General features: G+C 40.6%; 2 protein-coding genes across 6 annotated transcripts in view; both read left to right on the top strand.

The window, feature by feature from the left end:
• The window catches only part of trip12 (thyroid hormone receptor interactor 12), a 35,987-nt gene extending 31,777 nt beyond the window's left edge, over positions 1–4,210 (top strand). For all 5 annotated transcript variants that reach the window (XM_088380001.1, XM_088380000.1, XM_088380004.1 and 2 more), the window contains 11 exons: positions 13–155; positions 240–396; positions 515–613; positions 838–952; positions 1,077–1,231; positions 1,520–1,684; positions 1,874–2,038; positions 2,152–2,265; positions 2,362–2,456; positions 2,570–2,673; positions 2,779–4,210. In XM_088380001.1, coding sequence (XP_088236127.1) covers positions 13–155; positions 240–396; positions 515–613; positions 838–952; positions 1,077–1,231; positions 1,520–1,684; positions 1,874–2,038; positions 2,152–2,265; positions 2,362–2,456; positions 2,570–2,673; positions 2,779–2,975 — 1,509 coding nt within the window. In that variant the 3' untranslated portion in view covers positions 2,976–4,210. The remainder of the gene's footprint in view (positions 1–12; positions 156–239; positions 397–514; positions 614–837; positions 953–1,076; positions 1,232–1,519; positions 1,685–1,873; positions 2,039–2,151; positions 2,266–2,361; positions 2,457–2,569; positions 2,674–2,778) is intronic.
• Positions 4,211–5,133: 923 nt separating this feature from the next.
• dner (delta/notch-like EGF repeat containing) lies at positions 5,134–25,365 on the top strand. The gene is made up of 13 exons (XM_088381293.1): positions 5,134–5,571; positions 16,661–16,999; positions 17,079–17,173; positions 17,759–17,922; positions 18,720–18,868; positions 19,061–19,214; positions 19,747–19,860; positions 21,550–21,783; positions 22,626–22,748; positions 22,823–22,936; positions 23,751–23,882; positions 23,965–24,211; positions 24,358–25,365. The coding sequence occupies exons 1-13, from the start codon at positions 5,290–5,292 to the stop codon at positions 24,467–24,469; spliced, it is 2,259 nt and encodes a 752-aa protein (XP_088237419.1). The 5' UTR covers positions 5,134–5,289; the 3' UTR covers positions 24,470–25,365.
• The last annotated feature ends 326 nt before the right edge of the window (positions 25,366–25,691 follow it).

The following is a 25,691-nucleotide window of genomic DNA, read 5'->3' on the forward strand; positions in this document are numbered from 1 at the left end:
TTGTTTTTGCAGAATGCCGTGTGTAAGGAAATCATCGCCACCAGTGAGTTCATTAACAGTAAGCTGACTGCCAAAGCCAACCGTCAGCTCCAAGACCCTCTTGTTATTATGACCGGGAACATCCCAACTTGGCTCATAGAGCTCGGAAAGACTTGGTAAACTTTTGCCCCCTTTTCACTGTGCCGTAGTCGTTGCAAATTGGTCTCGGACCATTTTCTCATGTTGTGTTCTCTCCGCAGCCCTTTCTTCTTCCCATTTGATACACGGCAGATGTTGTTCTACGTAACAGCTTTTGATCGCGACAGAGCCATGCAGCGCTTACTGGACACTAATCCTGAGATAAACCAATCAGATTCCCAGGACAGCAGAGTTGCACCACGTCTTGACAGGAAAAAGGTGTTCTATTTAATCTTGTAACCAACACCTCGTATCCATTGTCACATTTGGCCTTCAAAGAAACTTTACATTGTCTTGTCTGTTTCTTCAAATGTAATTTTGTGTCCCATTCTTTCAGAGGACGATAAATCGAGATGAGCTGCTCAAGCAGGCGGAGTCTGTAATGCAGGACCTGGGAAGTTCACGTGCAATGTTGGAAATTCAGTATGAGAATGAGGTACTTGAAATTGATGATGCTACTAACATGAGGCTTTCAGTCAATCAGTGTTTGTATACTGGTGGATGTACGATTGAGTTCTCTCTTCACTTAATTTGAATTCATGCATATCAGTCTTAAGTGCTCGGTAGTCTATCACTAACCTGCACTGACGAAGCAGTGCAATACTGCTTTTGTATTGCATTATAAGGAAGAGTGTGAACATAAATGTCCTCGTTTTCCAGGTGGGCACGGGTCTTGGTCCCACTCTGGAGTTCTACGCTCTAGTTTCGCAAGAGCTCCAGCGCGCTGACCTCGGTTTGTGGAGGGGTGAAGAGGTCACTCTGACCAACCCGAAAGGTATCACCCTATGCGTCCTTTTCTGTAACACATTGTCTCCACTTGTTAGTGAAACCGCTGCTTGTAATCAAATTATGCTGTTGCTTTTACCTCACTCCCTTTTTCCATGTTTCTTTTGGACTAGGAAGCCAAGAAGGAATGAAGTACATGTTCAGTACCAGAGGGCTCTTTGCGGTTCCGTTTGGCAGGACAACCAAACCAGCACACATAGCCAAAATCAAAATGAAGTTTCGCTTTTTGGGAAAGCTCATGGCCAAAGCCATCATGGACTTCAGACTTGTGAGAAATTAAGAGTTCTGTTTTCTCTGACACCTTTACCCCTTACATACTGTTTGGGTTGAATTTAACATGCATCTGGAAAGTATTCACAGCACTTCACTTTTGCCATATTGTTAAAACCTCATTCAGAAATAGAATTCCCTCTTAAAGTTTTTTTCCAAAATAATCATGTCTGCATGAAAGATGAACAGTATGTAAGGGTTCACACATGCCACTCTTGGCACCTGACTTGGCATTGAATGAAACCTGTTCTTCAAATGGATTTTTGCTTTGTTTTATTACCACCAGCTGGACCTGCCACTGGGGCTGCCATTTTATAAGTGGATGTTGCGACATGAGACATCTATAAACTCCCATGACCTGGTCAACATTGATCCTGATGTTGCGAAATCCATCCTGCACTTGGAGGATATTATTCGTCAAAAGAAGAGGCTTGAGCAGGATCGCTCTCAGGTAGACTTGCTTCTTCTTTTTTTTATGTGTGTAAATCAGGGCAGAGTGATTTTTGTTTTGTTGAATCTTCCGTGACAGAACTTCGGCAATTGGGATAGTCTTGATGTCTGTTTCCGTAACCTTATATTTTGTTCTTGTCATGTGGACTTCATACACAAAGGAGTAACCTTTTCATGTATTTGCTTGCAGACAAGGGAGACGTTACAACAGGCATTGGAGAGCCTCAATATGAATGGCTGCATTGTGGAGGACCTGGGTTTGGACTTCACACTCCCAGGGTTCCCCAACATTGAGCTGAAAAAGGGTGGGAAAGATGTGCCTGTCACCATCTACAACCTTGAGGAGTATCTCAGGGTATGGCACCACTATTCCTTCCTTGTCTTTTTTAGTGGATAAGCAAGAACAAAGGGCAGTAGTTTGCAAAACCAACTTGTTTTTTTTTTTTTTTTCTCCCCCTCCCCTACTAGTTGGTGGTGTACTGGACTCTCAATGAAGGAGTGTCAAGACAGTTTGAGTCTTTTAGGGAAGGCTTTGAGTCAGTCTTCCCACTACATCACCTCCAGTATTTCTATCCAGAAGAGGTAAGTCTCTCCACCCACCTAGTAAAAGGAGTTTAGTAAAATACCCCTCATCGACCTTGTTCTCGCATCTTCAACTGTACTCTTCTCTCCCTGTAGCTTGACCAGTTGCTGTGCGGCAGTAAATCGGAGACGTGGGACGTCAAGACCCTGATGGAGTGCTGTCGGCCGGATCACGGCTACACACATGACAGGTGAACTTGCATTTACCCTGCTCACAAATTTGACCCTGATTTTAATTCAACTCAGAGCTCGCAAACGTGAGATGGAGAGTTTCAAACTAAATATTGACCTCATCACCCTACAGCCGGGCAGTGCGGTTCCTGTTTGAAGTGTTGAGCAGCTTCGACGCAGAGCAACAGAGACTTTTTCTGCAGTTTGTCACGGGAAGCCCAAGACTGCCCGTTGGAGGTGAGTTGGCACACGCACATTCACTCACATACATGTCTCTTTGGGATTGCAGAGCATGTCTGTGCTATGTCAGCGGCAATCACAAGGCTTCACTGTTCCGCTCAGGTTTCCGTAGCCTGAACCCCCCTTTGACGATTGTGAGGAAGACATTCGAGTCCACTGAGAACCCAGATGAGTTCCTCCCTTCAGTCATGACCTGCGTCAACTACCTGAAGCTGCCTGACTACTCCAGCATTGAGATCATGCGAGAGAAACTGTTGACGGCAGCTCGCGAGGGCCAACAGTCGTTCCACCTTTCATGATCTCGCCACATCTCACATTCAGATGCCTTCTTCAGCGACTGAATATATGACTTCACTTCTAAGGTTTTTTTTTTGTAACCACATACATTAAGGCTTCATGTACAGCCTTCTTGTTAGAGAAGCAGCTTGCAGAAAAACTTTAAATATATATTTGCTGCCCCGACTCTCCAAAAATATTTAAAAGAATAAAAAAATAGAACGGTGTTCCATGACACAAATGTTAAAACATAAAGAGAGTTAAACCTATATCAGTAGTTGAGTAATGTTAAAAATGATGAAAACAACTGGGTGATATTTTAAATTGCATTGCTGTGTGATATTTAAAAAAAGGAAAAAAAAAAGAAAAAAAGGGATTTCTCCTCTCCAAAGTGGACAATGTGGGTGTGAGGGGAGGGCGGGGAGGGTCCATCAAGCAAGCTAGGTTTACTTTAGCTCCAAAGATCATTTGTACAGACAAATTTGCAGACTTTGCTCATTCTATACATTTGATAGAATAGCTCCTTGTTTTTGTCATCTCCCTCCATTTGTCCGTCTGCACTCTTATTTTGTCGCCACCCCACGTCTCACTGTTTCCAACCTGTTGTGTGTGTGTGCGTGTTCACTCTCCGTTAGCATTCCCTCCCGTTCGTCCGCGCTTAAATTACAGTTGGTTGAATGTGGGTAATGATGAACGCATATGAACCATTTTCTTCTCCTTACATAAGTTGGATTGTATTCTGGCCTCCACCTTTATAGAGCTTCATTAAGCTCAGATGAAAAGTTGTAACCGGTGTGTTGATCTGGTTCAGGTGTTTTGCTCTTATTTTGCTAGCATTAGCGTCTTTCTGTTGGGCCCTATCAGATTTGTAGGGTTACCTTGAGCAACCCTCAACACACAATGTAGCCGGGCACACAATTTTGACTGGTCTCATTTTATTGTTTTATGGCCAGATAGCATTTCAAGTTCACTTATGGAGTCAAATTTATATGCAGTTTCACACCCTGTTTGAGGTGAGAATGTCTGCTTTTCTTTTTTATTTTCTATGGTCTTTATTTCTTGCTGTAGTTTTTTTTTTTTCTTGCACTGCTGGCTTGGAAAAAAAAAGGTGTGCACCTGCAGCCAGTGGCCAGAGGAGGGCGCCACTGTCTGCTTTCCTGGCCCAATCGTTCATGTGCTGGTTTCTAAGATCTGCAATAATTTACTGCATCAGGTTCATGTTTTTACCTGAACATAAATAAAGTAACTGTTTGACTCATTTTTGGTCATTATTGGGTTCCTGCTCTTCACACAGTGGAACCTACAAAGTTGAAGGCCCTTGAAACTGGGGCAAGTCACACATTGGCACCAAATCTCATGGAAATTTTGCCTAATGTGCATGATTAATTTCTCTAAAAATGCATCGCATTTCAATTATTTCAAGTATGGTTGTGCAAAGTATGTCCTTTAATCTGGCCCACTGCATTTGTAAAAGTGCTTTATTTAAAGCTGTTTAGGAAATGACAAATCAGTGTTCTTTCAGGCCAATTTTGTGCCATTTAGATGAGTCAAGAAATACAACTGCTTCAAGAAGCAAAATTGAAGCTTCATTTTCCCATCACCAATAAGCATTCTACAACATCTAAAACAAGTGTGAGGTGAGTTACAATGACATGGTTTCTTGTGGTGCAATGTAACATTGATCGTGAACAATACAATTCATTCAGCTTGTTCAAGATTAAGGTTTTGTCATTTCAGTCTTGCACAAATATTCCAATGAGTTATATTGTAAATTGTTTCTGTAAAATTACAGCTCAAGCTGCATGTTTATATGTTCTCAGATGGTGCTGACATTTTGCTGGCAGTCAAGTGGTGGTGTGGGTTTAAACCCAAGGTATGCCATCAGTTACACGTGCATCTATTTTTTTTTTTTTTTTACTGTGAGCACCTGCTCCTCCAAAGGTCACTGCATGCCCCTGGTGCCCCTCTCATCATTCTGTGGCGCATCTCCTCCTTTAAACTAATACTGTTATCTTCCTTTGTCTCCTCAGCCTCCTTGGAAGGCCACCTCCAATCAGAGGCTGCACTTGATAAGAGGGGACAGCATCACTATGACTGCCAAGAGAGGGAGTGTGTACAAGGGGAGGCGGGGTGTGAGTGTGGGTGCTCATGTCGTCACTGCCTAAGACACCGTACAGAGCAAAGCGCCCACCCTCTCGCGCCTTCTGTTCTCCTCCTGCATCCCAACCGTCCCAGTCAGACGGCTTTCAGTGTTGCTTGCCTGAGCCCAGCAGAGGCTCCACATTCTGGCAGTGAGCCACGATCTGCAAGCCAAAACAGACGAGTACGAGCATCAGGATGAGCTTGAGCATCGCGCATCCCTTGTCCCTCCTTCTCCTGCTCCCTTCGCTCCTCAACTGCGGCATCGGCGCCGTCCCCTCCCCGTTCCAGCTGGTCCCGGACACCCCTGCCCCGGCTGAGCCCACGCCGACCCGGCTCGCGCCTCGGCCGGACCCTTGCGAAGGTCAACCCTGTCTCAACGAGGGATTCTGCCTGGCCATCCCGTCTCCGGGCAGCCCGGAGGACACCTGGGAGTACACCTGTACTTGTGGTCAAGGCTTCACTGGACGTAACTGTGAGGTCAGTCCTTAACTTGCTTTCATTTTTAGGGACAGAAACAAAGCTGATATTTTTTGTGTCGAAAACAATCATCCTGCATTTCTCATTTGGGGATCATGTCCTGCTCCCCAGAGGTTAAAGTAATCAGCAGCGGTGTCAAACTCAATTTCATCATTGGTTAGAGTGCCATTAAGATTGTGGCAAATTATATCAATGTTTTTTTATTACCTCATTATAATACTACAATTGTTATAACAAACTGAAATATAGGAGTAGTTAGAAATGACAAGCAAATCTTTCAGTGCTCAACTGTTCATTTAATGTTAAGAAGGAATTTGGAGAGGAAAAAATGTGGAATATAATATTTGTAAAAAGGGGAAAAAAGCTGCAGATTTTCTGTCCAAAGAAAAAAAAGAAATTAATTCACTACAAAATTTAAAATCAACATCAAGTCTGATCAGAACCTCGTGACTCCTTTCTTTCTTAAAGATGTTTAGTTGATATAAAATATGAAGAATATCACTTGCACTATTACAAATGCACCCGTTTGCCCCAAGCATAAGTGTACTATTTTAATCCAAATGCTAGTATTGTATTGTGGGAATGTGTGTACCTTAATCTGTGATTAACAAAAGCAAAATTTGCTGGCAAACTATAGAAGGGATAGCTTTTTATAGTGGGAGCATGTGCCATTACTGAGATGTGGAGGCAAGGGCTGCGTTGCTGTGGCAACAGGATGGAAGAGCGCTAGCACACACGCTCACGTAAATTGTTTTTGTGTGCCCGCGCGTGTGTGGAGAAACAAATTGCATTGCATCACTGTATACAGCGCATTGGTTTGAATTGTTTCAAATAGATTTGAAGATAAATTATAGTTTTTACATCCTGAGTAACATTATAAGTTTTATAATAATCTGCCAATATGTAGGATTATTATGTTAAGGTCAAAGGGACATGCTAGCTCAAGGATGTGTAACTGCTGGCCTGCAAGCCACCTCCCTCCTCCCCAGGTTTTATGTGTAGTTTTAAGTTGTAATATCACTAGTCACCACTAGATGGCAAACATGCTTAGTTGCGCTTGCACAGGAGACTTGTACTGCCCAATAAAATAGAGAACAAACCTAATAATTCAGTGATTTGGAATGACAAGCGGGGCAAAACTATTCAAATCTTGAGCGAGTTGATTTTTGTGAAAAATACACAAAATGAGTTCTTGCGCTTAATGTTGGTTCACTATTCAGCAGTTTAATTCTGTCTTTGAATGAGCCCTTTGCATGAGAGTGACGGGGTTGTTACTTTTGATTGTGCAAACCTTTTGTTAGTGAAGTAAGACTGGATCTTTTATCCAAGATTGTACCTTTTTTCAATTACATTTTTTAATGCATTTAAAGAAAATCCAGACGATATGAATGGATGATGGCCTTGTGTTCCCCACCATTTAAAGAAATACAGCTCCATTTAAAGTGGTTTTCTATCCAACTCTGTTCAAGGTCCAAGAGAATTGGTAAATGACTAATCCTGAAATTGTCCACCTGTCACTTAAAAGGTGATTGTGAATGGGAGTACTGGCCAAGAGTGGACCCGCTGCCATTGAAGTGTTCTTACCCATGAATGATCTGCCGTAATTGTCAAAACATAGCCGTCTCCTCTTTTGAATTACTGCTGTTCACTTCAGCTCACAATGAGCAAACCACGGCTGCAGTAAGCTCAATACAGTGGTCTTCGGTCAGCTGCATCTATGAGTCATGCCGAGGCCAAAGCGAGCACCCACTCATCAGCTCAGAGGATAAATGAGTCTGCTGTAGCGTGACTGACAATTTAAAGGAAAGCTGCAAGGTGAATGGATGAACTTTAACCGACTCACCAACAGGTGGCAGCCATAAGCCCCCACGGATTTCTTTCATCTAACCCGTGCAACATCTTTATTTCTTAAAAGGTATCTACATGCTTGTCTAGCCTGATACCTGCAAAATTGTGCATTTAACAAAAGAGCCAATGACAAGCGCCTGCCGTGCCGTCCTGGTTTCATTTCTCAGAATAGATGCAGCAGCTGCAGCCAGGTTTGCGGCCTGCTTCTCTGCAACACACACAAAAAAGGAAATTTTAAATGAATCATAATTAGAGCACAGTTTTTATTTTCCCATATTTAAGCACTTCACTTTTGCGATGGTTTACGAAAATGAAAGTTAGTTGAATTAAACTTTTTTGATGACAGCTGGTCCTTAAACATTAGTGCAATGTTGGTCATTATGGTGGTACTAGATGATCTTTTTTTTTTTTTTAAAGTGTTATGTGGAGTAAAAATGTTAGACAACCACCGTTCAAACACACAAAAAAATAAAAATAGAAATGACAGATTCATTGTAATTCATTTTTAGACATAGATCGAAAATATGAAATGAAAATATTGGGCCCAAAAGTCTTTACATTAGTGCATGAAAAAACTTTGACACTCCACCTGAAAAAGTATTGTCCCATAAAGCAAGTGGGGCTATGTTGACCGCTACTGTAACATGGTTCAACAAAATCTATCCCGCTTTTATTGCTCTTGAGCTCATGGCCAACACAGACCTCAAGTTGAGCTCAAGGGGAATCATTGATTTTTGCTTCCCCCCCTCTTCTTTCTTTTCATCCCGCTGCTTATTCCTTCACCATGGAAACTGGAACAGCAGTCAATTGAGATTTGCTGAATGACCTGATTGGAAGAGCTTGCTACCGCTTTGCATCCTCTCTTCCTCTGCTTGATGGACGGTTCAATGCGGGAGGATGAGAAGAGAGCCAAAATGGGGAAAAGAAACAAAATAGCAAGATAATTAAATAATCACAGCCGGCAAGATGGTGAATACAATGAACAAGTCAGAATTCAACATGAAAAAAAGTCTCCAAAGTCACTCTAAACTTTGCAGCTGTCATTTTGTAAATCCTTTGACTTCTTTGTTGAGTGTCAAAAGATTAATTTGAATGCAATTTGCTTTTTCTTACCGTATTTCCACGAGCGAGTAAAACCATTTCCTGCGTGCAGACCTTATAGTGTCCTTCTTTAGACCTTCTTTCAACAGCTTTCTTGTTTGAATGACCTCGGTCTTCGCCTCAGTCTCTACTATATTAATTATCAAAATGAAATAATAGCTTTTCTGACGACATAACAGCTGTCAATCAAGAATCTATTACAGGAAGCTGTTAAAACTTCCCTCAGACATTTTTCATTATGAGAGCCGTGGCACTATTTAAAGTCACATTTAATCTCATTAATATCTCATTAACTCATCTGAGAATTCATATTTCTGGGTGTCTTGCTGAGAGGGCAACAAAGAGCTCAATTTATAGAGTTGGATTTATGTACCATTTGGCCACATCATCACTATAGGTTGCACTTTTTTTCTCGAGTTACATTGTTAATTATTAACAACTTCAGAAGTGCTGCTATTTGAGGAAATGTAAACAGAACACCATCACTTAAATATGTACACTCACTACACGCGAGTATTAAGTGTACTTGAATGATCAGATCATTCGTCACTGCAAATAAACATTATGCTGCACAGTCATCATATTTTTTTCTTTTATTTTCTACTGTTTGCCATTAGATTGGCTACTTCTACTGTAACATTTGATCTTCATGCTGATGAGAGTCTTGTAGTAAACAAAGCTAAGTCCTAAAGATATGTCTTAATTGCATGTGTGTGTGTGTGTGTGTGTCTGTGTGCATTTGTGCGTGCTGGAGAACATCGAGCTGTGTCCAATTAGATGAAGCTCAGTCCTTGTGGTCTCTTTGAAACTCTCTTGCTTGTTAGTGAGTGGAGTAAAACTGTAGAATAAGAAAAATACTGTATACTGTGCCTAACTCTGCGGGAATGTTTACTTCTTTTAACAAGGGGATGTTCCTTTGGTGTTTGCTTCTCGCTAAACCTCCCCCCAACCCTCACTAAATAGGTCAAAGAGCAAACACGGTTATATATACAGTAATTAAAAAGGTAGGAATAACAAAAAAAAAAAAATGGCCAAAGCCATGGTTGGAGTGTTTCTGTGCTATGTAGTGGCAACAGATGTGTTAAACTCAGATGAGGGGCTTCATTAATTGAGGTCGAATAGAAAAAAAGTGATGTCATTTTGTGACATTTATAGACAGATGCAAATCTTTGTGCACGGGCATCCATTTTGTGGAGTGTTTTTCTTTATTCTATAAGCAAAGTGAGGCAAAGCTGTTATCAGTGAGAGTTGGTGCAATGATGAGATAGTTGTTTCTAGTCACCAGTATCTTTGATAGAGCATTAAAATTTAAGGAGGAGACGCTTTGAGCTCTCATTACTGTTGCACTGCTGTACGTGTTCACTTTATAGTGGATTGATCTTGTAGATAATCATTTACATTTCACACATCGGCTGGCCTTTTGATGTCTAAGGAGTTCAAAAAGAGAAGGAGTTGGTTTGATGACTCTAATGTGCGTGGATGGATGGCTTTTTTTAAAAAAATAGTAATCCATACTGAATCTCTGCCACCATGATAAGTATATTTCCAACCCCCAACAGACTTCTTCCCACGTAGGCGCAAATGTTAATACGAGCTAATCGTCGCGTCTGCAGCAGCGCCCGAGGCTGACGACAACTCGTCGCTCGGCTCTCTACTGGAGCTGCTCTGTTGGTCCAAAAGGGATTTGAGGGATTTAACTAGCATTTATTGTCTGCAGCAAAGAGATATTTGGGACACATGGCAGTACACTAACATCCCAAAGAGCGCTGGCTTGTCTCCTAGTTGGCTTCTTCAAAGTAATACATTGTAAAATTGACAAGCTGTGAATCTGAGAACAAACCCACTGGAGACAACTACGCAGTCGCTACTAAGGTGTCATTTTAGAAATAGCTCTGTCTTTATCCAACGGAATTAATTCCAGATACCACATTTTGGAGGCATATCAATTTAATGACACTATTAAGACTGTTGTAAGTCTATCTTTGTGTAGCACCTCCCAAAAAAAAAAAAACCTCTGCATTGACCTTTAAATCAACATTTAGCACCTCATCAGTCACAAAGCCATTGGGGGCAGTCACATTACATGTCCAGTGCCCTCTCTCAATATGAGGTCCAATTTGGAACACCATGCCTCTGTTCCCCTTCCAAGATCTCCATGGCAACAGAGTGATGACGAACTCGGAGCCAAAAGATGAACAGGTGCGGAGTACATAACACTGAGCAGGAAGTGTTAGATAATGCCGTGTTCCCTTGTGTCGGACACAAACAATTATATATTTAACTCACTGGCTGGTCAGCAAGTCTGCTTGTTTTTTTATGGTGCAGTTTTCCTTAAATGATTGTTGCGTGTGCAGAGTGGCCTCCCTGTGCTAGTCTGGCCACTTAATGAGCCGCTCCAGAAAGAGGAAATGGGCCTTATCACGTTTTGTCTGACAAAGGTAGAACAGGATGTTGCACTCCCCCAGTGTGTGTCTGAGACTAACTCAAAGTGGCAGCAGGAACAGCTTAAGAGCCATTTTTAGCCGATGAAGGATTGTTTTTGATCTGCATGCCATAATGCAAACATGTGAAAAAGATAAGAAAACACATTGCTTATGAGCCAGCACATCATGTCAGCAGCAGGCGTTAAAAATCGGCTTTTATGAGCGGCTTCTAAGTTTGTCTCTTAGTCTAATTTCATCTTTTTAATTCACCCGTAATACTTTATTAGGAACATGAGACATTTAGCGGGGTTAGCGCTTCAACTACAGATGCCATGTCTATTTTGTAGCCAGTGTGTGATGTGCTAACAACCACAAAAATAACAAAACATAATAATTAAAAAAAGACTCAATGTCTGCAAACTGCTAAATCGCTACAGACATTTATTTTGCTAGTCGAACTTGGCTGTTACAAATTAGGCCAGCAAAGGCAATTGGCAACTAATTCAGGATATACTTGCCCAAAGCGACACAAAATGAACTGCTTGGACGTTAATGCGGTATAATAAAACATATTGGATCTCGCGCGTAGGTTTTTGTAGCACTTAGCGGATGTGTGTCGAGTTTGTTACTATCTCCATTGCAACAGTGATAATATTAGTGGCCCGGCTATAACAGAACCAAAAAAAAATAAAAAATGGCGCAGTCGCTGTGTGTCCTCACTGTAGAAAATAGATGCATCATTTGGACAGATGAGCTGTCACTGTAATGTGACAAGGCTGCGTCTGGGAGATGGAGCACCACCGTATTAATCTGCAGACACTTTGAGAGCAAGCTCAAACAGAACCGTGTTTGTTGCCGTGAATGTAACTGACAAGTTTGTCCAAATCTCTCCGGAAGTGACGGCGGTCAGCAGCTCCAAGGCCTTATGAGGTTATAAATAGCTCGCATCACCTCTTCTTGCCTCCCTCCTCCACTTCTCATTATCTCCTCTCAATGCTCCTGTGTCAAGTTGAGCATTTGACATAGCGATGTGTTCGTTGTGATAGACAAAGTCTGGCAATCACACTCGTTTATTGGCTGTTTGCTCGATGACAGCACGGGGAGCTCGCTGGAGGACTTTAAGCGTCCTCCGGCTGTTCGCTAAATTATGAATGACACATTCAAAGACATGAAAATGAGAAAGGACTTCTCAAGCGTGTTGGTTCCTCTTATTGCTCCACTGCCGCCTCATTAACATTTATTCACGCTTTGAGGCAAGATTGAAAGCTATCAAGGTGCTGTGCAATGTTTATGTGGGCTGCAGGGAAGCATATTTTGAAAAAGCCTTGGAGCCACCGGGCTAGGGGGCAAAGGAGTTTGCGAGCAAACCGATGATGGATGCTTTGATGTGCACAAATAGACTTGAAATAGAAACAGACATGAAAAGGCTTGCAGACAAAAAGTTCTCTTTTGCATAAGTACTGCACTGTTACTTTTTGGTACCGCAACATGGATGAATATAAAGTACGTGATTGCAGATTAAGGACTTAAAAAAAGGATTGGAAACATTTGTGCATGGCAGTCATTTTGAGCCTCAATAGTTATTTATTGTATTGGATTGAATTTAATATCTAGTCATGATATTTAATATCTAGTCATTTAATATCTAGTCATAATATTTAAATCAAGGCTGTTAATTGATACACCTTTCTGAGTGGTAAAAAAAAGAAAGCATGAGATACTAATTTGAATTCCAACCACAATTATGTGGAAAAACATGGCCTAAAGTCCTACAAACTTTTTTTTTTTTTATGCAAAGCATCAGAAAATCTCACGTGAATTCAGCTCAGCATTGTAATTAACTATCGGATTAACTCATCAAGTCAGCCTTTTAATTAGATGCCACCACACGAGGGTACCAGAGATGACAAGTTTAATACAACACTTCAAACCAGAAATTAAAATTTATGACATAGGAAATGGTTTGACTATTTAGTACTATATGTCATCAATGCCAATAATTTTAATATCAATTACGTACTGTTATAAACGGACCATCTCATTCTAGCAATGTTTAATTTTGTTTTAATAGAACCCGAATCACTCGTTTTTATGTGTGAGTTGTTTTGTTTTTATTGTAGATGCCAGTGCAATCTAGTACCCAACATTTCTATTAATATGCGTCTAGCCACTATAAGGAGTCAGTCACCAACTCACGTCTGAGATAGAAGTTGGGTAAATCGAGTGATGAAGCAGAGTGTGTGTCGACAAAAGCGATGGCACTGCATCACGAGGCATTTATTGCTGGGCGCCTTTCTAACTGACAGACATAATAAATCATTTTAATATGAATGTGGACCTGATATACTGTCAGGATATTGCCGGAATGGCAAACCTTCAAAACAATACATTACCGTAACTCAAAATACGGAAGAAAAATGAAACGGAATATATTTCCTTTGGAGAAGTTCACTTCACAGTTTCCATATTGACGAAGATAAATGGCACTTAAATGTGGGTTGAAATATGTGCCCCGAGAAACGGAATCAATCAAATTCATCCATTATCTGAAATGCTACTCTGTGTTAACCTGTGGACCAAAGTTCCACTCTCATTTGAATTCAGCTCAACATTTATTTTACTAAACTTGAATAATTGCATCGAGAAACAAATTTTAATTGCATAAATCAAATTTAAATTGTAGAATTTGAACCATTTGCATTGACAAACTGAGTTGTAGGATTTCATTTAAATTTTATAGATTCAAATTAAACAATATATATTCAACGTTTTTAGTTGTTAGCAAGACACGGTACACATTTAACTTGATTAGCAACGTGGCACAAATGTTGCTTCCGTGTAGCTTTGCTTTAACCTGCTTTGTTTTCACCACTTCACATCCAGGCCTTAAACCTCATAAGAGCGCAAATGACGTCTAAAGGATTAATTCTGAGAGCGATTTTGGCACTATAATGAATAAAATATTTTGTTTCAGCTGAATTACAGAGAACTCATTATGCAGTGCGCATTTCAGATGTAAATTACTACCAGCAGTATGAAAGTTTAATTAACATAATCTAACAAATGCCTCATTGACTGATTATGTAATTACAGCATATTCATAAGAATCATTTCATTCTAATGCAATTTTTTTTGGGTGTAGGATTTGACATTTTCCTAAGTATACTTGGCATATACTTAATTAGCATTACTGTTGTTATTATTATTATTAGAAAAACGATCATTTTGATTTTATATTTTATACTTTCATCACCAAGTATAAACCATCACAGGATATTGTGTTGCTGTAGTATTATTATTATTATTATTATTATTATTATTATTATTATTATTATTATCAGGTGTCATGGTTGCTGCTTGTTGACACTGAGAGGAGGCAGAGTGGTAATCCCAAATGACGAAAAGCAAGGCTTGTATAACATATATCTCTTTTCACTGCATGATGCGACTCTGGCAAACATTGCCGGAAGCAGATGGAGTGAGGGCGGGATAACAACACATTGCCTGTTGTGCTGTGGGCCAATTGTTCCCACTTGGTCTGTAACTATGGCAACTTGGTTGGAATAATGGAGGTGTAGAACAGTTTAAGGTAACCTGCAGAAATTTTTCATGGACCTCACTAAGCATCACTATACGCAGGACTCACCTTGGCATGTGATTGCTGACTCTATTGATTTTTGTTCTTAGCACAAAGACAAACTTCCCCACTTACCGTTTTTCCTTCTACACCACCACAATGTAGTTGAAATAAAATAATTATGGTAAGACGTGACTTAAGTGTATAGCATAATATGACGCTATTTACTTATTTCCACATTCCCATCTCAGGCAGCACATCTTGGAACTGGCTCATTAATCTGATAATTTAGCTTGATAATTGAAATATCATATCATGTCATTGTCATGTTGGCCAGACACTTTTATAAATATTTTTGCTTTCATACAGTTTTTTTAATATCAGAAATAAATCTTGTATGGAGCTTTATCTGTAACTTACATCACTTAAGGAAAATACCAATTAAAATTCTGTTTTCATAAAATTCTCACCATAAACACAAACTTTAGAATACATGTTTTATTTGGACAGTAAACATTTGAATATTATATAATTTAATATTAAACAACACATATTTTGATTTCTTTATATGCTATGTTCTTATGGGAAAGTGCCATTTTATTTCTTTAAATTGTTTTTGTGTCCATACACAAACACAAATATGCCTCTAAATTAGATTAGGTATTTACACTCTGCTCCATTTCTGCTTTTTTCCTCGGGACAGCTCACACTCAACATTGTGAAGCAATTAACTTTCCTTCTGAGTATCTAATTCCTCCTATTGTTGCTCTTTGGAAATAAACACAAAGAGGTTAATATCTGTCATTATCGGTTGTTGAAAAATAAATTCATTCACATGATTTGGTGGCGCTTGTGGCAGTGAGCTATAGTCAGAGAGTAATGAGCAGCAATCATTTTGTAATACACAAGCACCAATACAAACAGCAGTTGCACAATAGAGCCATATAAATATTATTAAATGACCATTTTTGGCAGATAGCTTCTTGAAGTTACAGTTTTTATGAATAATACTATAATTCTCTTACAATGAGGGAATTTTTGGTTTTAAAGCAGCAAATGCAACAATAACAGGAAAAAATAGTATTAAAAAAACATGTTATATGGTACATTTTTTCATTTGTGGAAAATTAATGTTTTATTTTTTATTCACTCTCATTAATTTATTTTGAACATTCCACAAGAGGGATAACAAGGTTGGGTTCACATCATCTTTTATCTGATGCTAATAACGCCACATGTGGTGAAAAGTAAATAACTTTTTAAAATTCACACCACACACATCCACATGAAGAAATAGAAATAAATATTTCAAAATCTTCAGTACAGTTGCCAGGGGACATAGTTCAAGCATCATTACCATCCGTCTGTTCAGTCTCTCCCCAGGAAGACACTTTATTTCTCTCGTGGTAGGATTAAATCTGTTTTGTATTCAAATCATCCACAGAAATTACTTCAATAAAATTATTTAAAGAAAAACAAAACAAAACTAGGAGACCGCAGATTCTTTAAACCATAGAAGGAAAAGGCACCGTCCTGTCAGGCAGCTTTGTAAGCAGTGCTTTGTCTTCTTTGACCTTCACCATCCATGCAAGAATATTTCCCTTCAAATGTGCTTAAATATTGATGAGGAGAGCCAGCATGATGGCTGTCAGTAAGCATCTATCTCATTTCTGTGTGTGTGTGCATGTGTGTGTTCATAACTTTTGATTCAGCCAGAAAATACTATTATTATATGTTTGGACAGCACAAACAATCAAACACCAGCGTTGAAATCAACAGAAAACAAAAAGAGTAATTGATGGGAATCGATGAATAACAACTTGACTTTATTTATCCATTCATTGTCTATCATTATGGAAACACCGATTATAGGTGAACAGGACAGACTAAAGGAATACAATATAAAAGAAACAGTAGCTTGATAAAATCAGTGGATCTGTGACAGACTGGACAGCCAGCATTCTTCTTATCAACATTTAGGGAGCACTTTTGCTGTCAACCTACGATAATACTATTTGAACTTTTAATTTGAAAACCAATTATGTACAGCTTGGTAAGTAAAGTGTCAAAGCTGAAGATGATGTTTTCATTGTCTCTCGCCAACAGTTTTACTTCATCTATTTATTCCCCCTCATTTCAGTTCTTCACAGACCCGTGTTCCAGCAGTCCCTGTCTCCATGGAAACTGCAGCCTGCACAACGGCGAGGAGGAGGGGGAGCCGACTTACACCTGTGAATGTAGCGAAGGCTACGAGGGGCCGAAGTGCGATCAAATCGTGTTGGCCGGGACTGAATGGGAACCTGTCTCCCCATCAGCACCTGAACTAGCCACCCCTGTCACCTCCACAACTTCAGCCGCCACTCAGCCACCACACCCAACCAGCGTGTCCCCCAGCACAACATCACCACCACCCACCCTGCCGCCATGGCAACACAAAACTGGCCAGCGGCTTGTGGTCGTGCTGTGGGAGCCCGACAGGGTGAGACAACTGCAAATGGACTTGTTGTTCACTTTATGGTTCATCAACACAACATGATGTGGCCATGTTTGTGATTTAGGTGACTGAGGGTCTCCACTGCGTAAGTCCAGAGCTGTGTGAGTTGACAGCAACGCTGACTTTATCTCTGGAGGTACCAGAGGAAACGGCTGTGAAGTAAGAGTGCCTTCAAGTAGTTTTTTCCTTGTATTTTCAAATCTAAACTGCTCCATCAAACTTATTAATTAACCGTTATATACATAGATGGATAGATAGACATGACGGTTAAAACATTGTACGGCAGATTTTATGATGGCAACAATATGAGCTTGGAATGACTCACTGTCATACTTTGTATTCAACTTTGGATGTTGAGCCGTATTAGTCATTCGAGAATATACTCTATCTTTTCAGCATGCATGCTCATGAACAGCGTTACGTTCCCATGAGTAAGGTCAATGATTTATACAGAAGAGTCAAGGAGATGAGAAGACGTCCTTGATGTTGCCCCTCATTACAGATAGTGAGTCAGTCCATGGTTGGAGACCGGGCGCTATGAAGTGAGAGCTAATCAGCTGAAACAACTTTGTTTTTATACAAAGCGGTTCACTGCAGTTCCAGTTGGATTAGTTTTTAGAGAGTGATGGTCCTCATTCTTCACTCAACCTATTCAAGTAGATTCTGTTATTATTTAATTGTGTCACATTTTTAGATAGACCCGAACCATTTCCTTTTCTAAATCTCCTCCAAACCTTTCCCCAGGCTGGTGGTGAATGCTGGTGGAGCTCCGGTGCTGTGGCGTGTGAATGAAGAAGGCTTTCTGCGTTCTTCTTTTACAAATGGCTCTAAAATGTGGTTCTTGCAAGCCTCAAATGGACTGGTGGTCCCTGACCATGCCTTGCCTCTGGGACAAAACTACTTCCTCAGTAAGAATCTATTTTTGCTTCACCTTAACTTTGGCCATGCCTGACAGACATAGTACAGGGACTTAAATGAATGAGCATGCATAATTAATAGAGGGAGGGCAAGACTGAAGGTCAAGTGAAAGGACAAAAATGAATAGCTGATTTGATTTGAGAAAAAAGCAGGGACACGGCGTCGGCTGGATGGAGGAGGCATTTGCAAATGGCTGAAATAATGCTTTAATATCAATTCAAATGTGCATCATCGAAGTATGACTCATGCACGTCATGTTGAGTGGAAAAATATGTGCAAAGTCAGCAAAGAGTGAGGTGCACTGACATTGCATTTTGCTTTCACCTCATTGTGTTTCAATTTGTCCGTTCGAGCGATTTGCTGTGACTGTACACTTTCAACGCAGCCATCCGGGGTCGGCAATCATTAAATCAGAAGGGAGCATCACTACGCTCTGATTGGTTGGAGATCGCATCACATACGTTATCACAGCTGATTGGTTCCAAAAAGTCCATTGATGCGGTCTATTTTTATCCTCGTGCCTGAGTGGCTGTCAGTTGTGATTGAAGATACTGTAAGATGTGTCTTCAACTTAAATGCTTTGAGAGAGATAAAGCACGTTCTATTCTGGTCTTCTTAATGGAGGGGGGAGGGGTCTATAGATCATGAGTGTCCAGATTTTTTCCTACTGAGGGTCATATTCAGAAAAAGTGAATGATGCACGGCTATTTTACCTTTTCTATATTAAACATGCCCCAACAATTTCTATGTAGTATGCACGTATGTAACAGGATTTCCCGCTCGGTAGGTATGATCCAGGTGGATTCCCCCACAGCACCAGAGGTCACCCTGCGTCTCAACCTGACGGTGAAAGCTAGCAGTTGTGTGGAGCCTGGCAGCAGCTTTAATGACCCCCAGTGCTCGGGCAAAGGCAAATGTGTCACACAGCCTTCTGAGGTAAGACATGGAGCTGCATAAGAAAAATTCTCCCCAAGAAATAAGTCAAGAGTTCTTAATTTTTGTAATAAAAGCAAGCCACCAAAATATTATCAGGGAACTGTTTTAATTTGTAAAAAAAAAATACAGATATAGCCCACATGATATGTCTTCTTTAATTTCCTTCTCATGTATGACTGCATATGTTTGCAGAGCACCTTCTTTTGCGAGTGTGATGACAGCTACACAGGAATCTTCTGTGAGGAATTTGATGCCTGTCATCACCGCCCTTGTCGTAACAATGCCACCTGCACTGATGTTAGGCAGGGTGGCCAAGGACACAACTTCACATGTTCCTGTCAATCAGGTGGGTGCATGCTTGCCTGCTGCTTGTGTGTCTGTGGGTCTTTTAGGCTGGTGTGTATAATAATGAGAAATCTCAAAAGAGAGACCTGTATTGTATGAAAAACGGACTCAACGAAGGCTTAAAAAATTGAGTTCATGATACACCATTTGAATGAATCAATTTCTCACCAATAGACATCAACATGTAACATCAAAATATCATTTAAAAAATAAGGCTGTGCTAATATGATCTATTCACATTGCTGATTGCTGTATGAGAACTAAATGATTACCATCTAGAGGTGATTGGTGATATTACAACTTAAAACTTAAAAGGGAACAATGACCGAGACAACCCTCGACTACAAAAAATATATAATTGATGCTCATTGAAATGCATTTTCGACAAAAAAAAAAAATTGTAAATCCACCATGACTGAGTTTTACAAACCAGTCTTTATCTGGAGGTGAAGTGTTGATTCACAATGACTGGTATTGACAAATATATTTTCAAGGCTGGCAGTAAATCGTTGACCAGACTGTGTGTCTATTAGGTTATGAGGGTGAACGCTGCCAATCGCTGGTGAATCATTGCCTCTCTCATCCCTGTGAGAATGGAGCCACCTGCTCCAGCAGCCTGGCTGGGCCCAGGTGCTTCTGTCCTGAAGGTAAGCTGCCGTGTTGAATGCACAAATGTTCAGTGAGCCATAAAATGGTAGAAAGGTGCTAACTGATCTGATAGGACTTGGGTTTTGGAACCGTAGGGTCACAGTTTGAGTCCTGCTACAGAAAAAAAACAACCTTTTTTGGGGAAAGATACTCAGTAGGGTGTAAACAACACAGCATGTATGTTAAATCTCTGCAGTTCCCAACTATTACGTGCTGCATGTGCCACTGAGATACTTAATTTAAAACTCCGTCCTCCATCCTTTCATACCCTTAATGACCTGCATCAGACTGTCTGAAGAAATCTGCGACTGCAAAACTTTTGCCGAAACAGCAGTTCTCAAGAACACACTGTGATTAAGTGATTAACGCTCGACTCTAGAAGGAGATGCAAGATGCATTAAAATTGACTACGTAATAAGACGTGAAATGACAGCGGCCATTTAAAACGGTTTCATTACGACCCCAAGTTGCTTTAGTGCCAAAATGAACGCTTAATTGTCCTTCACCAACAATCTCAAGCTGCTGGAAATAAAAGTCAGAACAAAAAAGGATGATTAATTCATGTTGCTGCTCTGAGAAACAAGGCTCTCTCCTGCAAAGAGAAAATACATCTATATCTTTGAAAGTTAATTTACATATGCTGTAGACATACTGTAACTCACGCACACATCACCAATTCTTTATTTTACCGACCGGTAATTAGTTAGATTAATTAATTCATTCATTCAGATTGTGATAAAGATTTTTTTGTAACGTATTTGCCTGCTCCGCCTTCCTTCTAACACATACACGCAAGACCAGAGGACAAAATGTGTGTCATTTCTCTGATGATGATGCCTCTGGTCGGAACCAGCCGGGCGGGGAAGTAAATGGGCCTGCTATATTTAAACTGTTAACTTCCTTTAATGTAGGCCGGTTCGACTGCCAGCAGCAGGAAGATACGCCGATAGTCTGCATGCTATATATGGATTTTTCAGATCATATTCAAAACGACATACATAGAATGAACTTGATCTCAAAGTGATGAGAAAACAGCTCACTTGGAACAAAGAGGGCAAAAGGAAGAAAGAAAGATGCATTTTATTCAAGAGATTTTGTATGTGGAGGAGGAGAAGGGAGGGGCTGTGAGAAAAGAGAGCAAGGACAATTGTTTGCGAGGGTGACAAGCAAAGAAAAAGCAGAAGGATAGAGCTTACGGTGACAAACCCAAAATAAGGAGCTTAGTTGGGATGCGGCAATTTTTCTTCTTGTCTTTGTTTTGGTGGGTGATAAATATCTTCCAACATTACGGAAATTACAGACTTTACTAATCAATAGATGCATGAAAGAGGAATCGCTTCATTAGCGCAATGAAATGCTCACTTCACAGATGCCAGTTTCAGGATTTACTTCACCATAAATCACACAACACAATGTATCACATTGCTCCTTGGTGCAAAGAGTTGCATGATTGGAAAATATCGATTGTGCATGTTACACCAATCGATCCTCACTTTGACATTCAGTTGATGACCAAGATGAAATTTGATCTGATGTCTTTATATTAACTATACGGTATGTGTCAAATTATTGTTCGTCAAACCCTTTTTTTTTTCTTGCTATCTTCTTTGGCATCAAGACATAATCATGTAACAGCATCTATCCTGGTCTTAATGATAAACAAATAAAGAGAATTTTATCCCGACCAGGATTTCAGGGGCCCACATGTGAGCAGAAGGTGGATCCGTGTGCTTCTCGGCCTTGCCACAACAACGGAACCTGCTTCCCTCAGGGTCCCAGCCCTCTGGGTTTTGGCTGCAGCTGCACATCAGGTTTCACTGGCCCTACCTGTGCCCAGTTGGTGGATTTCTGTGCTTTGAACCCGTGTGCCCATGGAGTGTGTCGCAGCGCGGGCAACAGTTACAGGTGTCTTTGTGTGCCAGGTGAGATACATTCTCAGTGTCACATGCATTCACCCCCCCCCCCCACTTAATGCTGGGGTTAGGATATCTCTGAGGTTTGTCAAAATAATTTTTACAAACCCAAATACCTCTTTAGAAGATACTGATAAAGATTCATCATGTGTTCACTTTGGGGGACGGGTGGAAATGTGGGAAAAAACTCCCAGAAAAATCAGAAAATACCCAAAATGCAATTACAGGGACTGGCACCCAGGGGGGGGGTCAGCAGTAACCCCCCCCCCCCCCCCCCCCCTTGCCATCTAGCTCCGCCATTGTTTACCTCCCAACCATTTATCTCACCGCATTTCGCTGTCACCCTCACTTGTCTGGTTGCCATGGTGAAGCAGCCTTAAAAAGTTGAATGTGTGTGTGGTAATTCTTTGGATGTGACTATTTGCTGGTTGAGCCGAATTGTGGCTATGTAATCAAGTGCAATCATATATTGAAAAGCATGCAAAACATCACGGTCACTCCACAAGGGTGCCAGTACACACGCACATGTATGCACACATACACACGATGTTTGATATGTGGAAGGATCCATCCTCATGCTTCCTGCAATCTATCAGGTAATGACATGCAGCCCCCGAGCTTCCCCAGTGACGGCAGAAGTTTTTAAAAAGCCGACTGACATTTTGCTGACATTTTGTTGAAACGACTCAAGAGGCCCTAACTGTGCCCCTTGTTAATTCACCCCCTTCCCTGAAAATATGTTTATCTTCATCTGGGCAGGCTTTTATACTGTTTTTTCTACTTTTTGGAAATGCTTAAATTTGTGATTAACACAATCAAAGATGATAAATATTATGCTGTGTTCTATTAAGGCTACCATGGCTTGTACTGTGAGGAGGAGTACAATGAGTGTCTGTCCGTGCCCTGCCAGAACTATGCCACCTGCCGGGACCTCATCAATGCCTACGAGTGTGCCTGCACACCACAGTTTGAAGGTATGCCATTACACACGATTGATTAAATTCCATTAAAAGAGGCACACTAAATCTTTATTTGTGTGTTTGTGAAGGTAGACACTGTGAAATTTACAAGGACCCGTGTCTGAAAATGCGCTGCCTCAATGGAGGTCATTGCGAGAGTGCAGGATCGAATGCTTCTTGTACCTGCCCACCTGGATACACAGGTTAGTGCTGCTACTGGTTGGTATGGTAGCAGGTAAAAACAAATATGGAATGAGGACATTTGTGAGAATTGCAAGTGGTTGCCAGGGCATCATCTTTATTAAAAGTAAGATAGAGCGAAAGGACATTTTATGTTGCAGTTTCAAGTGCACTCCATTAGCTTATTAGTTGTTCATGCAGAAGCAGTTAAAAAAAAATGCATTTCATAACTATTTAATGGCGAAGGAGTGTTTTCTTTCCTGCAATTAGAATTTTGTGCACATATTTGTTTTTTTAATTCATTTTTAATGTCACGTGTCAGAATTTTTTTTTATCAGGAAAATTTGAATCAAGCACTAGAGAAATCTTTTCCAACCAAGCCACTCAATTTCAGAAAGACAAATGTCATTTCTTAAAAATTTACACTGTGGCAAGTTAATACACACAATTTCTCATAAGCAACATCCGAAAAGCTCAAAATTGCTGAACTGAAAAATATTACTTAGGAAACTACTGAAGCAGAATATTGATGGATGAATAAATTGATTGTAGTGTAATTATTGTTTCGATTTAATCCTTTTTCAAACTCTTGGGATGATGCCACTATCATAGGGCTGATTAAATTCAGTCAATAAACAGAATGGGATGAAAGTAAACTGTGTTAATGCTCCTTAGCATCCAGTAAAGTCTTCTATGTCCCCCAATAAAAAAAAGATTGCTCAAGGTTGGCACAATTTTCAGTCTGTGTACCCTGCATTATGTGATTACTTAAGAAAAGAAAATCACCAGTTTCCGAGAAAAAAGTCAGACAAATCTGAAGACAATTTTTCCATCCAGGAGAGCGATGCGAGGTCGACATCGACGAGTGTGAGAGCAACCCGTGTCATCACGGCGGAACTTGTATTGACCAATCGCATGGCTACACCTGCCGCTGTCACCCCGGATGGGTGGGGCCAGGCTGTGAGATCCGTAAGTCAGCTTGCCAAAAATACTTCTTACGTAACTGAAAGAAAAAAAAAAAGTTGAATCAGTGTGTGTGCGTGTGTTGCAGACCTGCAATGGAAGCCGCCGCACTCGGAGGAAACTCTGACTAACATGCCCCGCCACTCCCTCTACATCATCATTGGCGCCTTGTGTGTGGCCTTTGTCCTCATGCTCATCATCCTCATCGTGGGCATCTGTCGCATTAGCCGCATCGAATACCAGGGTTCTTCACGACACGCCTACCAGGAGTTTTACAACTGCCGCAGCATTGACAGCGAATTCAGCAATGCCATCGCTTCCATCCGCCATGCCAGGCCAGTCATTGCAATTTAGCACACAGAAAAGACTTTTCGGCCCCATGTAACTAGAAACTGGAAATGAAGCATCAAATTACCATAATTACCTCTATGACCGCATGATTACATTCAACCCACCATTAATTTTGTTGTTTTCCTTGCAGATTTGGCAAGAAGTCTCGGCCTGCCATGTACGACGCCACTCCAATCAGCTATGAAGACTACAGTCCAGATGACAAACCTTTGGTGACCCTCATTAAAACAAAGGATTTGTAAAGCAGTGTTGCACCCATGTACACCTACACACAGGTTTATATGGGAAAAAATAATCTGAATGTAAAATACAAGAAAAATAACAACCCACAATATGATATCCGTAGTTTAAAAAGTACAACAAAGGAATTTGATACATCTATTTTCCTGTTAACGTTCACGCTAAGGCTTCGCTGTAGCATAAGAGCACCACTGGCACAGTAAACTAATGCGGGCCAAAAGTAACAGGAACCCTCTGCTACAAAATAACAACGTCCGCTCACAACTCTCTCTCGGTCTGTTTGCTGTCAGGCGACTCAAAACCGACAACAGTTGGTGCAGGAAATAGATATCACCGCATATGCTGAATATTTTTATATCTAAAGTCAATTCTGCAGTAGGTTGCCTTACTTCATGCATGGTTACATTCGTTGCTCAGATTAGGACGTCCTTTCATTGGTTGCTCTTTTCCCCTTGCAGATGTATTACTACTCTAAAGATTGTGCCAAATAATTATTTTGTGGTTAGTAGACAATTTACATACATGTATAAGAATATTCCAGATTTAAGGGAGATTTTTGTTTCTTTTAGTAATGCCTATTGTGTTTGTTCTTTACATGCAAGTTCCTCGCCGGTGTATTAATTATCAAGAATGTGCATTTGCTAGATTACTGTGATTCTACCATCCTGCTGTGTGTTCATTAGTGAACTGTAGGGTAGACAGTTGGTATGATTATAACTGTACAGTTTGTTCGGTGTACTGTACCTGTTTCTGTTATAGAGCACTAACTCACACCAAGTAATGATCGTACAGTATGGTTTCTTCTGCTGGAATGACCTATAGATGTGTATTGAACACTTATTGCTTATATTACCTATGTTGACTAATGTAAAGATTAAAGTGAACCATATACGTCAAACTTGCGTCACTTGTCACACTCAAACGTAGTACGTGACCTTTTACATTCACTCAAGTTTTTTGCAAATGAACACTAATTTCGGATGTGTAAGGAGACGCATTGTGAATATGAACCATAATAAGTTCAAGTGTTGAAGTGAATGTCTATTGGCTATGTAGCAAGGTCATACACACCAGACTCAAAAGCAGGCTGTGGGAAAGACCTTTTATGGAGTGTTAGTAATGTGAACAGCCTCAGTGACCTCAGGCTTTATCCAGATGTTCCCCGTGTAAACAGCTCTCTACACAGACAGAATGCCACTGCAGACTTGTTTCACGACATCCACA

Source organism: Syngnathus floridae, chromosome 7 (assembly GCF_059516105.1).
Source record: "Syngnathus floridae isolate MCC-2025c chromosome 7, RoL_Sflo_1.0, whole genome shotgun sequence".
NCBI lineage: Eukaryota > Metazoa > Chordata > Actinopteri > Syngnathiformes > Syngnathidae > Syngnathus > Syngnathus floridae.